This window comes from Oryx dammah, unplaced genomic scaffold (genome assembly GCF_014754425.2).
Source record: "Oryx dammah isolate SB20612 unplaced genomic scaffold, SCBI_Odam_1.1 HiC_scaffold_22, whole genome shotgun sequence".
Lineage (NCBI taxonomy): Eukaryota > Metazoa > Chordata > Mammalia > Artiodactyla > Bovidae > Oryx > Oryx dammah.
This window is the reverse complement of record NW_024070206.1, coordinates 790,353-804,455: the sequence shown is the minus strand read 5'-3', so window position 1 is coordinate 804,455 and position 14,103 is coordinate 790,353. Positions and strand designations below refer to the sequence as shown.

Genomic DNA, 14,103 nt, shown 5'->3' with positions numbered 1-14,103 from the left:
TCCCACCCTAACGGATCCATTAAGACCCATTCATTTATTCAGGCAACAAATAATTGCCTGCGAAGCGGTGGGCAGTCATTTGTTTGTTTCTCCTTCTGGTGAAAGCGCCGGTGAGCTGCTTTGTGCTGTGTGCTAAACACGCATCCGATGTGGGAGGAGACGCAGCAAGGAGAGCGTGAAGAGTTCCCTTCACAGAGGACGGTGTGCCAGGGTACAGGCAGGTGAGAACAGGGTGGCGCGAGACTTCGCTCTGACAGCTGGACAGCACGTGAGAGGAGGCAGGTGCTGAAAGGCGGGCTGAAGGCCACAGCTGACCAGCTGAGGACCTCGGGCACAGGTTGAAGGGTGGCAGGGGGCGACAGAAAGACTGAGGCTGGGGTGGAATGAGAGGTAAAACAAGCCGCGGGAGAAAACCACCCTGGCAGCACCGTGGGGAGCAGATCGGGGGGAAGGGAGGCTGAAAGCAAAGCTGGGCAGCGGTCATAGTCCTCAGGGCAAACATGAGGTCAGAACAGCACGGTGGAAGAAGACGGCGAGGTACTGGCTGCAGGCAGCTCAGGACTGGTGCCCGGATGGGCCTGGGTGGGCTGGTGCGCGAGCCCGGCTGCTAGGGTCTGCACCGCCATCCCCAAGGCCACCTTTATAAGTGATACCCCGCTGAACTTGTTTATAATCTGGTAATTTAAAGGAGGAGCAATTTTATGTCTATGGAATTGTAAGAGTTTAAATCTTCAGAGGTAACATTAAAAAACGTTGCTAACCAATTTCATGAAATTCAGCGATATTCCGCGGTGTCTTTACTCTTTCCCCTTAATACAGACTCTGACCTCGGGATTCGTGTGTCAACTGTTCAGCCTTCTACATTACCCACACCTGTCAGTCCTTAAGCTCATGTTTCACCACCACCAGGAGACTGTATGGCACTGTGGGATTGTTCTTTTCTCTGTGCTGATGTGTCCAGACCATGAAGCAGTAGTATCAGAGTTCCATTCAAGTCTAGGCGACATGCAGCCATTATGTGTAATTGGGAAAACAACCAACAGGAGGCAATGGCCATGTATGTCCCTGTTACTAACATTTAGATCAAGTGAACTCTTGCACTTCTGTTGCAAGTATCAAGGCTATCAAAGGTGATGAGAGTGGAGCTCTAGAGTAAGTGAAATGTAATGAAATTGTACCTACATTTATGATTTTCATATTAATAATAAGCCTAAAGAAAGAGACAGAATTCTAACACTGTGCTCAGGTGTTAAAGGGTGGTGGTGGAAGAGTCACTAAGTCGTGTCCGACTCTCTGAAACCCCAGGGACTGTAGCCCGCAAGGCTCCTCTGTGCATAGGAGTCTCCAGGCAAGAATACTGGAGTGGGTTGCCATGCCCTCCTCTAGGGGATCGTCCCAACCTAGGGATTGAACCCAGGTCTCCTGCATTGCAGGCAGCTCTTTACCATCTGAGCCCAGGGAAGCCCTGGTCCGTTGTAAATGCTTAGGGCTGAACCGCAGTCAGTCACAGTGCCTGCGTCTCGCTCTCGTGGTGCAGTGAATCGTCAGAGCGATTCTCCTGCAACAGAGCCTTAGAGCCAGGTGAGCCGCTTCTGCAGGCCGTGTCTTCTCGTTTCCACTTTCCCTTCAGTGTGTGGACCTGAGCTGTAACGAGCTAAGCGAAGTCACATTACCAGAAAACCTGCCTCCGAAGCTGCAAGAGCTGGACCTGACTGGAAATCCCCGGCTTGCCCTTGCCCACAGAACCCTGGAGCTGCTGAAGTGAGTCCCTTGTGAGGTGCTACCCCGCCCTGCTCCCTGAGGAGGGTGCTTGCTGCTCGGTGCAGACGGGAAGTGGGACGGGAGGCGTCTGACTTACGTGGTCTATCTTCACAGACTTGGAGTGAAGGGATTTGTGAGTCTGTAGTTCACCAAGGTGGACGGACAGCCAGAAAGGTTTTTCAGATGATTGGATACTCAGATGTCCTCCCTGAAGGTTTTTGAGAAAGTGTCCAGACAAAAAGAGATGAGAATGATGAAAACAAAGTAGAAAGGGAGATTTAAGACACAGGAGACCTACAGCCCTCTCCACTGTTCTACCAGGACGCAGAGCCTTGGCCCAGGCCCCTCAGGGTGTCCAGACCTTAGTGTTCTCATCTCTAAGGGAGGGTGGTCTACACACTGTCTAAAGGACTTTTCAGAACTAAGAATACACGGATTATCAAGACATATTTCATCCTTATACAGGTAACTTTTAGTGTTTACAAATATGAAATGTCATTTTGTGTTAAAAATGTATAAAAATTTGTTAATAAATGGAAGCAGCTCTTTGGAGCAAAATAAGTCAAATTTCTATGGCACACCAAAATAAACTCCAGCTAAATTAAAGAGTTAAATCTATAGCATGAAATAATTTTTAAAAGTAAGAAGAAATCATATAAGTATATTCACAAACCAGAAAAGAACTTTTAAGGCCAAAAAAAAGAGTGGGGGAATCACAAGAGAAGTCAGTATGTACAGATTGGTTTTGACATTTATGTTATATCTAGTTATGTATGAGTCAGTAATGCTCAGTGCTCATTCAAGCAGAAAATAAGCAAAGGACATTAATGTTTAATAAAGTACAGATAGTTACATGAAAAGATCAACGTGCAGCTTTATTGTATATCAAGGAAATAGTAAATAAAATATTTTAATGATAACATTTTTCCCCTCAAATTGCTGCTAATGGAGGAATGCCATTTATATAACTTTTTAAAAAGCCATTGGCTATCTGTGTCAGACTTTTAAAAGTATTCGTATACCTGAATCAAGGTTTTCTGTGGTAAAAATTTTATTCTAAAAGATAATCAGAAATGTGTTCATTTTAGGCATAGGGATGGTCCTCAAGATGCTTCTGATTACACTTAGGATGAGTATAAAATCACACAGCAGGGACATTTTCATGATGTAATTAGAGAAAAATGCAGAACCACGTAGATAATGGAGTGACCCTCTATTATACAGGCCCAGGACAGGGCCCGTTCAATTCTCTACCGAAGAGTACACGTTCCTGGAGTGCCCAGAGTGCCCGCCGTGAAGCACTCTGGCTCCCGGACTTAAAGCGGCTAGAGACAGTCAGTGGCATCATGGCACTCTTCAGGTAGGCGCGCCACCCTCTGTTCAGTGTCTAGACGGTGGTGGCCCCTTCTTCACTCTGTAGGGGTCCCACACCTAGCGTGTGACTTAGACCCTCTGTCGAGCGCTGGCCGGTCTGTTCTCCACAAGGCAGCATTGGTCCATGTGGTGACCGCTCCATGGGGTTAAGCTCCAGCTCCGAGACCCCCTCAGCCTCCCCTCAGGATGCACACGAGTCTGCGCCCCGCTCACTTCAGAAGCCGCCGGTCATGCTGTTCAGGAGGATGAGTGCTGCTTCACCAGAAAGGATTGGGGTGGAGGCGGACAGGGTTATTCTTTTCTTTAATAATCAGGCTAGGAAATGGAATTGTTTAAAGGCTCTCTGTTCTGTTTGTTTGTTTGTTTTAAGTATAAATGTCTTTAGAAAGGAACCTTCCATTTTTCTCTAGAAAAGTAAGTAAAAAATGCAGTGAGAAGCTGTAAGATAAGCCTTAAGAAACCCAGTGCATTGCTTACCATGGTACATGGATCAAATCTGGTACCAGGTCATATGGAAAGCAAACAAGAGCAGGTCTTTTTTAAATACCCCTTTTATTGATGTGTTTGAAAAGAGGATATATCTCACTGATGTAAAATGAGGTATTTTATTTCTGAATTTTCCACTGGCACCATCTGTGATATTTATGTTTCTCAGCTTTTTACGATAAAGGAAAAAGTGAATGCTTTCTGGAAATTAAGAGCAGAAACTTCTGTTTAATGAAATAGTTTTAAATTTCAAAGAAATTGCCACCAAATATTTCTAGAATCAAAGTTGATATTATTAGATATTGATTTACTTCTGAGTTGACTGCTTCAGGAGAGGTATTCAGTGTTTATTATATTTTGGAGTTAATGAATGCCAACAGATAATTTAAATTCCTGGTCTCAGGACAGAAGTGTTTAGGTGTTGAGGTTATATGCCCTTTCTCTTAAGTAACGGGGGGAAAAAACTAGTGGCAGTTTACAAATGGGGATTTATCTCACCGTGTGGTAGGCAGCCTTTTAAGAAGCTGCTACAAGTCTATATGACTTTGTGTTCATGGGCATTGAATCCTTGCTCATAGACTGGTTTTTAATGAACTGTGTTTGAGGGTTTACTCTTTTAATATTTCTGTTTGGGGTCCTGTTGGACCAATTACAGCATACCACAGCCAAGGTGAGATAGGAACTTGTCTCCCCATTTATATATATGTAGCTAACATGAAATTTACTGAATTCCCCTCATTTATTTGATAACTTTATGTTATTGGTCTCAGCGCAGTTGGCTGTGCACGTGAGGAAAGAATTGGCAGCGTCAGGGAGCAGCGAGTCCCCAGTAATGTTTGGTAAATGTTTACAGGGGGTGATGTGAGCAGGTATTGGATTTGAGGATGAATGTTGCAGAACTCTCTTGTGTCGCCCAAGCACAGTATGGTTGTAGCTGAGGTTTCGTTCTTTTCACATCTGGGCTTCATGTTGTGAGAACACATCTGTCTTCAATAGTTCGTGTTCTCATGCCAAGGGTGAGAGCCTTTCATCCGGGCGGTGAGTGTGGAGGCTCAGTGCCTGCCACGGACGCTGAGAAACTGGTCTCTGTGCTCTGTGTGTGCCCCTTGGGTTTCATTGCGATGAGTAGCTAGTTCTCGCTGCTGATAAACATTTCAGACCCATCAAACACAGTGAGAAACGGTAAGTACAGAGTGCTTAGGTGTGTCTCGTTTCTCAGGTAAAGGTAGCAATGAGCACCTGTTCTGTTTTAATGATTCCTGGCCCCTCCGTTTCTCTGATCAGTAATATCCGCTGTTTCAAGATTGATCAGCCTTCGGCAGGAGATGCTTCTGGAGCTCCAGCCGTGTGGAGCCACGGCTACACCGAAGCTTCAGGGGTGAAAAACAAGTAAGTGAAACTTTGGAATGAGAACTGTTGCCCGCCCGCCTCCCCGCCATAGCAGGGCAGAGAGAAGCCCGTCGCTGGCACACACTTCCCCATGCCACCTGTATTCCGGCATGCTTCCCCAGAGGGAGGCCACCGCGTGACTTAGGCGGGAACATTAGCTCAGCCCCGCTTGGCACACACCCACCCTCGTTGTGAGAGAGGGTGCCAGGAGACGCTGTAACTGACACATTACACCTCTGTAGACTCCCGTGTTTGGAGCAGTCATGGGTATTGAAACGCATCCCCGCTCTTTTGAAAAGCCCCTTGATCTTTCTCTGAAGCCTGTTTACCAAGAAAAGCAGGGATAGTATTAAAGCAGCAGAAGTAGCCTTGATTGTCCTTGCTGGCGATCCCTAAAGGTGCTGACAGCATTTCTGTGGAGCTGTTTCTTACAGTCTCTGCTTGTCCACTCTCTATGACGTCAGCTGTTCGTCTTGCCACCAGGTCCTGCCCGTCTTAATTCCTTTCTCTTCCCTCTTTTCACCAACCTTCCCTGTCTCACATACAGATGTTGGTTTCTTGAGAATTGTAATCCTGCTCTGCAGGCTTGCTTTTTATGAAGGGGTGCTGATTATCAGTGCGGGTGAAGAATCCGCCTGCAACACAGGAGACGTAGGTGTGACCCCTGGGTGGGGGAGATCCCCTGGAGGAGGGCATGGCAACCCCCTCCAGTGTTCTTGCCTGGAGAATCCCATGGACAGAGGAGCCTGGCGGGCTGCAGTCCAAAGGCTCACAAAGAGTCAGATGTGACTGAGAGACTGCTCAGCAGTGGCAGAAAGGCCAAGGAGCCTGTAAATTCGAATAGTTGTCATTTAGTTAGCTACGGCACAGGAACACCCAGCATTCAGAGCAGGCAGGCCAGAGGGGGACAGAAAGTGCAGGACGACCTCAGGAGAGGTAGCGGCCTTCAGCCCTCGGTGCTCATTAGAGTCAGTCAGCTGCGGAGCACTGAAGAACATTCTCCAACCGAGGACCATTAAACCAAAGTGCATTAGAGCCTCCCCAGGGGACTCCAAGGGGCCGCCGGGGCTGAGCTCTGCTGGCGCGCTTTCCTTCCTGGGAAGGAGAAGGTGGAACTGTGGCTGCCACTCTGGCCGCTTTTCCATGGGTCAGAAAGCAAAACGGAACTCACGCTGTGGGTCTGACTCGGCAGTCCTTTCCTCTTTCCCTGAGAGTGTGATATGGAATATTAGAGAAGATGTAGGCTTCCTTTACCATGTTAGGAAAAGGCCCTTCTATGCCTGGTTTGCTAAGAGTTTTCCTAATGTGTATCAGATTTTCTGTTATAGGCTTTTTCTGCATCAGTTGAGGTGATCGTATTTTTTCCTGTCTTAGTCTGTTGAGATAATGAATTGTATCAATTTTAGAATGTTGAATCCGCCATGCCTTTTCAGGATGAGTTTCAATGTGGTCGTGATGTATTACCCTTTTTATATTCTGCTGGGCTCACTCTTCTGCTAATTTGTTGATCACGTCTGTATTCACAGTAATTTTTTTCTTGTGGTGTCTGATTTTGATATCAGGGTGATGGCTGGCCTCACCTCATAAACTGAGTTGAGAGGAGTATTTTGTCTTTAGGATTCCACAGTCTTCTGGAAGAGTTTCTATAGCCTTGATATTATTTCTTCCTAAATTTTTGCTAGTATTTGCCAATGAATTCCACCTGGGCCTGGAGTTTTCTTTGGTTTATAACTAAATATATGATTTCTTTAATATAGGATTGTTTCTTTCTTCTTGAATGAACTTTAGTAACTTATGTCTGTCAAAGAATTTATCCATTTTCATCTAGTTTTCAAATTTATTGGCCACAATGTACCATGGTCCTCCTTTTCCAGTCTGTAGGGTCTGTAGTAATGCCTCCCCTCTCCTTCCTGACACATATGCCTCTCCTATCCTGATCAGATCGGCTCAGGTCTCTCAGTTTTATTGATATTCTCAAAGAACCAGCTTTTGTTTTCATTGAATTTTTTTGTTGTTATCTTTCTGTTTTCTATTTCATTGATTTCCGCTCTTAGTTTTATTATTTTCTGCTTGTTTGGATTGATTGTGCTTGTAAATTTCTAGCTTCTTAAGGAATAAGTTTGGGTCACTGATTTGAGCTTAGGGTATTAATAGTCTAAGCATTTAGAGCTATAAATTTCCTCCTAACCAATTTTCCCAGTGTGATTGGAGAACATACTTTGAATCACTTCAATCTTTTAAAATTATTAAGGCATTTTCTGGCCCAAAACATGGTTTATTATGGTATATATTTTGTGTGCATTTGGGAAAAAATCAGGTAAGTTGTCATTTAGATCAAGTTTGTTGAAAATGTTGTTCAAGCCCTGACTGCTGTCTGCCTTTCTGTCAGCGCCTGAGAGACTGTGATTATCTGGGTCAAGGTCAAGGTCAAGATTACAAGGTCGAGGTTGACCTTGTTCATTACGGCTTGTCTGTTTCTCCTTGTGGTTCTCTCAGTTTTTGCTTCATGTACTTCAGAGCTCTATTATTAAGTGCATAAACATTTAGAATGTTAGTTTTGTGATGAACTGACCCTTTAATCACTATAAAGTAACTACTTCTGTAATATTCTTCATGCTGAAATATATTTGGTCTGATATTAACGTAGCTGCTCTGGCTTCCTTTTGTTTAGTGTAGCATGTACAGGTGACTCTCCAACTACATCGGAACACGAGGCACCAACCAACCATCAGAAATCCATGCATCACTTTACAGTTAGCCCTTTCCATCCAAGGCTCCACGTTGGCAGAGACTGTATAGGACTATAGTAGTATTAGAGGGAGAAAATTAACATAGAAGTGGACCCATGCAGTTTAAACTTGTGTTGTTTAGGGGCCACTGCATATCATTTGGAATCCTTTTTGCTTTTAACCTATTTGTCTCTTTATATTTAAAGTATATTTCTTATTAGCAGCATATGGTTAAGTCTTGCTTTTTAATATAATCTGAACCTTTCTGGGTAGTGCCTAGACCTTTTCTACATTGAATAAAATTCTGATGTGGTTACATTTAAACCTGCCAGTTTAATAATGTCTGTCTTCTGTTGCCTCATCTGTTCCTGATTCTCCTTTTCTTCATCCCTCTGGGTCGTCTCTTACTCCTGTGATCTCTTGAATTTGTTCTCACTGGTCCTACTCTGTGTGTGTGGTTTTCTTTGGGTCTGAGGTATAACCTTGACCTTGTTCATTACGGTTTATCCTTTCACATGTGGGATAAGAAGCTTACGTTGTGTGCGTCCACTTCCCCCTCCTCGTCTTCGTGCCATCATTGTCACGCTTTACCTCTGCTTTTGTTATAAACCCCAGGATACGTTATTATAATTTTTACTTTAAACAGTTATTTCCCAAAGTATTTCTCCGCTTCAGTATTGTCGACATTTTGAGCCAGGTAATTATTGTTGCTGGAGAGCAGGGGAGGGATGGGGTGTCCTGCTCATTGCAGGATTTTTAGCAGCACCTCAGCTGCTACCCCCTGGATGCCGATATCACCCCCATCCCAGTCATTATCAGCAAAGATGACGCCGGGGACAGAACGTCCCCTGTTGAACCACTGTGTCTTTGTTTGTTTTTTGGCTGCACCCTGCAGCGTGGGGGACCCTGCTTCCCCCATGAGGGGTCAAGCCTGTGCCCCCCATAATGGAGACGTCAAGTCTTAACCATGGACTGCCAGGGAAGTCCCGAGAAGCACCGTCCTAACGTGATATTTAAAATGAGAAAAAGAAAGCGTTTCTCTGTACTCACCTGTGTGTCATTTCCGATGCGCTTCCTTCGTTTGTGTGGAACCAGAGCTCCATCTGGCAGGCCATTCTCTTCTGCTCCACATATTTCCTATTTCTTGCAGTGCTGTCTTTTGTATGTGCGTCTGAAAATGTCCATTTTGCACCTTCACCTTCGGAAGCTGTTCTCACTGGTTTAAGAAGCAAGGGTGACAGTCTCCGTGTCAGTCTTGAAGACGCTGCTGCTCCGTCTTCCACCTTGTTTCTGACGAGAGCCCTGCTGTCTCTGCTCCTTCGTTCCTTGCAGGATGCACTTTCCCTCTGCCCCCCAGTTCAGTTCAGTCGCTCAGTCGTGTCCGACTCTTTGCAACCCCATGAATCGCAGCATGCCAGGCCTCCCTGTCCATTACCAACTCCCGGAGTTCACTCAGACTCGTGTCCATCGAGTCCGTGATGCCATCCAGCCATCTCATCTTCTGTCGTCCCCTTCTCCTCCTGCCCCTAATCCCTCCCAGCATCAGGGTCTTTTCCAGTGAGTCAACTCTTCACATGAGGTGGCCAAAGTACTGGAGTTTCAGCTTCAGCATCATTCCTTCCAAAGAAATCCCAGGGCTGATCTCCTTCAGAATGGACTGGTTGGATCTCCTTGCAGTCCAAGGGACTCTCAAGAGTCTTCTCCAACACCACAGTTCAAAAGCATCAATTCTTCGGCACTCAGCCTTCTTCACAGTCCAACTCTCACATCCATACATGACCACAGGAAAAACCATAGCCTTGACTAGATGGACCTTTGTTGGCAACGTAATGTCTCTGCTTTTGAATATGCTATGTAGGTTGGTCATAACTTTCCTTCCAAGGAGTAAGCATCTTTTAATTTCATGGCTGCAGTCACCATCTGCAGTGATTTTGGAGCCCAGAAAAATAAAGTCTGCCCCTGTTTCCCCATCTATTTCCCATGAAGTGATGGGACCAGATTCCCTGATCTTCGTTTTCTGAATGTTGAGCTTTCAGCCAACTTTTTTGCTCTCCTCTTTTGCTTTCATCAAGAGGCTTTTTAGTTCCTCTTCACTTTCTGCCATAAGGGTGGTGTCATCTGCATATCTGAGGTGATTGATATTTCTCCCAGCAAGCTTGATTCCAGCTTGTGCTTCCTCCAGCCCAGCGTTTCTCATGATGTACTCTGCATATAAGTTAAATAAGCAGGGTGACAGTATACAGCCTTGATGTACTCCTTTTCCTATTTGGAACCAGTCTGTTGTTCCATGTCCAGTTCTAACTGTTGCTTCCTGACCTGCATACAGATTTCTCAGGAGGCAGGTCAGGTGGTCTGGTATTCCCATCTCTTTAAGAATTTTCCACAGTTTATTGTGATCCACACAGTCAAAGGCTTTGGCATAGTCAATAAAGCAGAAATAGATGTTTTTCTGGAACTCTCTTACTTTTTCCATGATCCAGCGGATGTTGGCAGTTTGATCTCTGGTTCCTCTGCCTTTTATAAAACTAGCTTCAACATGAGGAAGTTCACAGTTCACGTATTACTGAAGCCTGGCTTGGAGAATTTTGAGCATTACTTTACTAGCATGTGAGATGAGTGCAATTGTGCGGTAGTTTGAGCATTCTTTGACATTGCCGTTCTTTGGCATTGGAATGAAAACTGACCTTTTCCAGTCCTGTGGCCACTGCTGAGTTTTCCAAATTTGCTGGCATATTGAGTGCAGCACTTTCACAGCATCATCTTCCAGGATTTGAAATAGCTCAACTGGAATTCCATCACCTCCACTAGCTTTGTTCATAGTGATGCTTTCTAAGACCCACTTGACTTCACATTCCAGGATGTCTGGCTGTAGGTGAGTGATCACACCATCGTGATTATCTGGGTCATAAGATCTTTTTTGTACAGTTCTTCTGTGTATTCTTGCCACCTCTTCTTAATATCTTCTGCTTCTGTTAGGTCCATACCATTTCTGTCCTTTATCGAGACCATCTTTGCATGAAATGTTCCCTTGGTATCTCTAATTTTCTTGAAGAGATCTCTAGTCTTTCCCATTCTATTGTTTTCCTCTATTTGTTTGCATTGATCACTGAAGAAGGCTTTCTTATCTCTTCTTGCTGTTCTTTGGAACTCTGCATTCAGATGCTTATATCTTTCCTTTTCTCCTTTGCTTTTCGCCTCTCTCCTTTTCACAGCTATTTGTAAGGCCTCCCCAGACAGCCATTTTGCTTTTTTGCATTTCTTTTCCATGGGGATGGTCTTGATCCCTGTCTCCTGTACAATGTCACGAACCTCATTCCATAGTTCATCAGACACTCTATCTGTCAGATCTAGGCCCTTAAATCTATTTCTCACTTCCACTGTATAATCATAAGGGATTTGATTTAGGTCATACCTGAATGGTCTAGTGGTTTTCCCTACTTTCTTCAATTTGAGTCTGAATTTGGTAATAAGGAGTTCATGATGTGAGCCACAGTCAGCTCCTAGTCTTGTTTTTGCTCACTGTATAGAGCTTCTCCATCTTTGGCTGCAAAGAATATAATCAATCTGATTTCGGTGTTGACCATCTGGTGATGTCCATGTATAGAGTCTTCTCTTGTGTTGTTGGAAGAGGGTGTTTGCTATGACCAGTGCGTTTTCTTGGCAAAACTCTATTAGTCTTTGCCCTGCTTCATTCCGCATTCCAAGGCCAAATTTGCCTCTTACTCCAGGTGTTTCTTGACTTCCTACTTTTGCCTTCCAGTCCCCTATAATGAAAAGGACATCTTTTTTGGGTGTTAGTTCTAAAAGGTCTTGTAGGTCTTCATAAAACCGTTCAACTTCAGCTTATTCAGCATTACTGGTTGGGGCATGGACTTGGATTACTGTGATATTGAATGGTTTGCCTTGGAGACAAACAGAGATCATTCTGTCGTTTTTGAGATTGCATCCAAGTACTGCATTTCGGACTCTTGTTGACCATGATGGCTACTCCATTTCTTCTGAGGGATTCCTGCCCGCAGTAGTAGATATAATGGTCATCTGAGTTAAATTCACCCATTCCAGTCCATTTTAGTTCGCTGATTCCTAGAATGTCGACGTTCACTCTTGCCATCTCCTGTTTGATCACTTCCAATTTGCCTTGATTCATGGATCTGACATTCCAGGTTCCTAAGCAATATTGCTCTTTACAGCATCGGATCTTGCTTCTATCACCAGTCACATCCACAACTGGGTATTGTTTTTGCTTTGGCTCCATCCCTTCATTCTTTCTGGAGTTATTTCTCCACTGATCTCCAGTAGCATATGGGGCACCTACTGACCTGGGGAGTTCCTCTTTTGGTATCCTATCATTTTGCCTTTTCATACTGTTCATGGGGTTCTCAAGGCAAGAATGCTGAAGTGGTTTGCCATTCCCTTCTCCAGTGGACCACATTCTGTCAGACCTCTCCACCACACCCGTCCGTCTTGGCTGGCCCCACAGGACACGGCTTAGTTTCATTGGGTTAGACAAGGATGTGGTCCATATGATTAGATTGACTAGATTTCTGTGAGTCTGGTTTCAGTGTGTCTGCCCTCTCATGCCCTCTCGCAACACTTACCATCTTACTTGGGTTTTTCTTACCTTGGACGTGGGGTATCTCTTCATGGCTGCTCCAGCAAAGCGCAGCTGCTGCTCCTTACCTTGGACGAGGGGTATCTTCTCACCGCCACCCCTCCTGACCTTGAATGTGGAGTGGCTCCTCTTGGCCCTCCTGTGCCCGCGCAGCCACCACTCCTTGGACGTGGGGTTGCTCCTCTGGGCCGCCACCCCTCGCGGCCCTGAGATTTCTGGGAACTAAGGAAGTGGCTCTTAGACTTCCCCCACCCCGCCTTTATCCCTGCTTTTCAGCAATTTGATTTTGATGTGCCTCATTTAAGCTTTTTCTACTTGCTTTTGCTTGCTGTTTATTGAGCTTCTTGTATCTGTAAGTTTATCATTTTCATCAGATTTGAAGTATCTTTATTAATTCTTGAAACGTTTTTTCTTCCTGTCTCTCTTCTCTTCTGAAGACTCCAGTTCCCTATGTGTTAGGCTGCCTGAAGTCATCTCCCCACTTATTAATGGCCTGGCTTTTTGTTTCTCCCCCAGGCGTTTGTCCGTTTTGGAGAGTCTGTGGGACACAGATGCCCTCCATGCGCGCAGGCTAAGTGGAGAGACTGCAGGCCTCGGGGGCACCTGTGCAGCTCTCCTCCTGCCAGCCTACACGTTTCGTTCACTTTTCCCAGTGTTTTAGTTGTGGCTCCGTTTTTGCTCCTTGTGGAAGTTTTCCTTAATGAATGTTTTGTGAAAGAATGTGGACATACGCATTCATAGTCTGGTGTCATTCTCTGTGCCTCTTACAGTCTTTCAGTGCTGTTTAAAAATGAAATCCTCAGAAGAAGGAGCGGGGGAAAGCCGTGGAGCGTAATATGTGCTCACCGTGTTTCTTTGCTCACAGAAGTTGGTGTAGATGAGCCGGGGTAGCTCTGCTTTGTCGTTCAGTGACCAAGTCGGGCCCAGCTCTTTGCCGCATTATGGACTGCAGCACACCAGGCTCCTCCTCCTCATTTTCTGAGTTTGCTCAGATTCCTGTCCATTGAGTTGGTGATGCTGTCTAACCGTCTCATCCTCTGACACCTGCTTCTCCATCTGCCTTCAGTCTTTCCCAGCATCAGGGTCTTTTCTAATCAGTCGGCTCTTCATATCAAGTAGCCAAAGTATTACCTGCTCTTAATCTACTCAGAGTCACGAAGAAGGAGACAAGACTGGATTAAGCAAATGGGAGAAGAACCACAGTTGGGTTGGGCATGGAGAAGAAAAGATGAGCTGACTCAGCACAGAGCGCTTTTGCTTTGCAGGTTGTGTGTGGCAGCCCTGTCGGTGAATAACTTCCGCGACAACCGGGAGGCCCTGTACGGTGTGTTTGACGGGGACCGCAACGTGGAGGTGCCCTACCTGCTCCAGTGCACCATGGGCGACATCCTGGCAGAGGAGCTGCAGAAGTCGAGGAGCGGCGAGGAGTGCATGGTGAACACGTTCCTCGTCATGCAGAGGTAGCGTGTCCGGCCCGGCGGCGGGCTTCATCCCTGCTCCCGGTCACACTGGAAAAGGCCAGGAGTGAAGTCATTCTGCCCATGTTGTGTGTGTGTGTCTGTGTGTGTGTGTCTTTGTGTTTGTGTGTGTGTGTGTCTGTGTCTGCGTGTGTCTGTGTTTCTGTGTTTGTGTGTGTGTCTGTGTGTGTATATGTCTGTGTTTCTGTGTCTGTGTGTATTTCTGTGTCTGTGTGTCTGTGTGTTTCTGTCTGTGTGTGTGTCTGTGTGTGTATATGTCTGTGTTTCTGTGTGT

At 45.5% G+C, this 14,103-nt stretch overlaps 1 protein-coding gene across 1 annotated transcript in view; it reads left to right on the top strand.

Annotated features, from left to right (window-relative positions):
• Window positions 1-14,103, top strand: part of PHLPP1 (PH domain and leucine rich repeat protein phosphatase 1) — a gene marked incomplete at its 5' end in the record, with an annotated part of 232,168 nt that overhangs the window by 211,365 nt on the left and 6,700 nt on the right. The window contains 3 exons of the mRNA XM_040264212.1: window positions 1,631-1,761; window positions 4,906-5,010; window positions 13,617-13,811. Of these exons, the coding sequence (XP_040120146.1) occupies window positions 1,631-1,761; window positions 4,906-5,010; window positions 13,617-13,811 (431 nt within the window). The remainder of the gene's footprint in view (window positions 1-1,630; window positions 1,762-4,905; window positions 5,011-13,616; window positions 13,812-14,103) is intronic.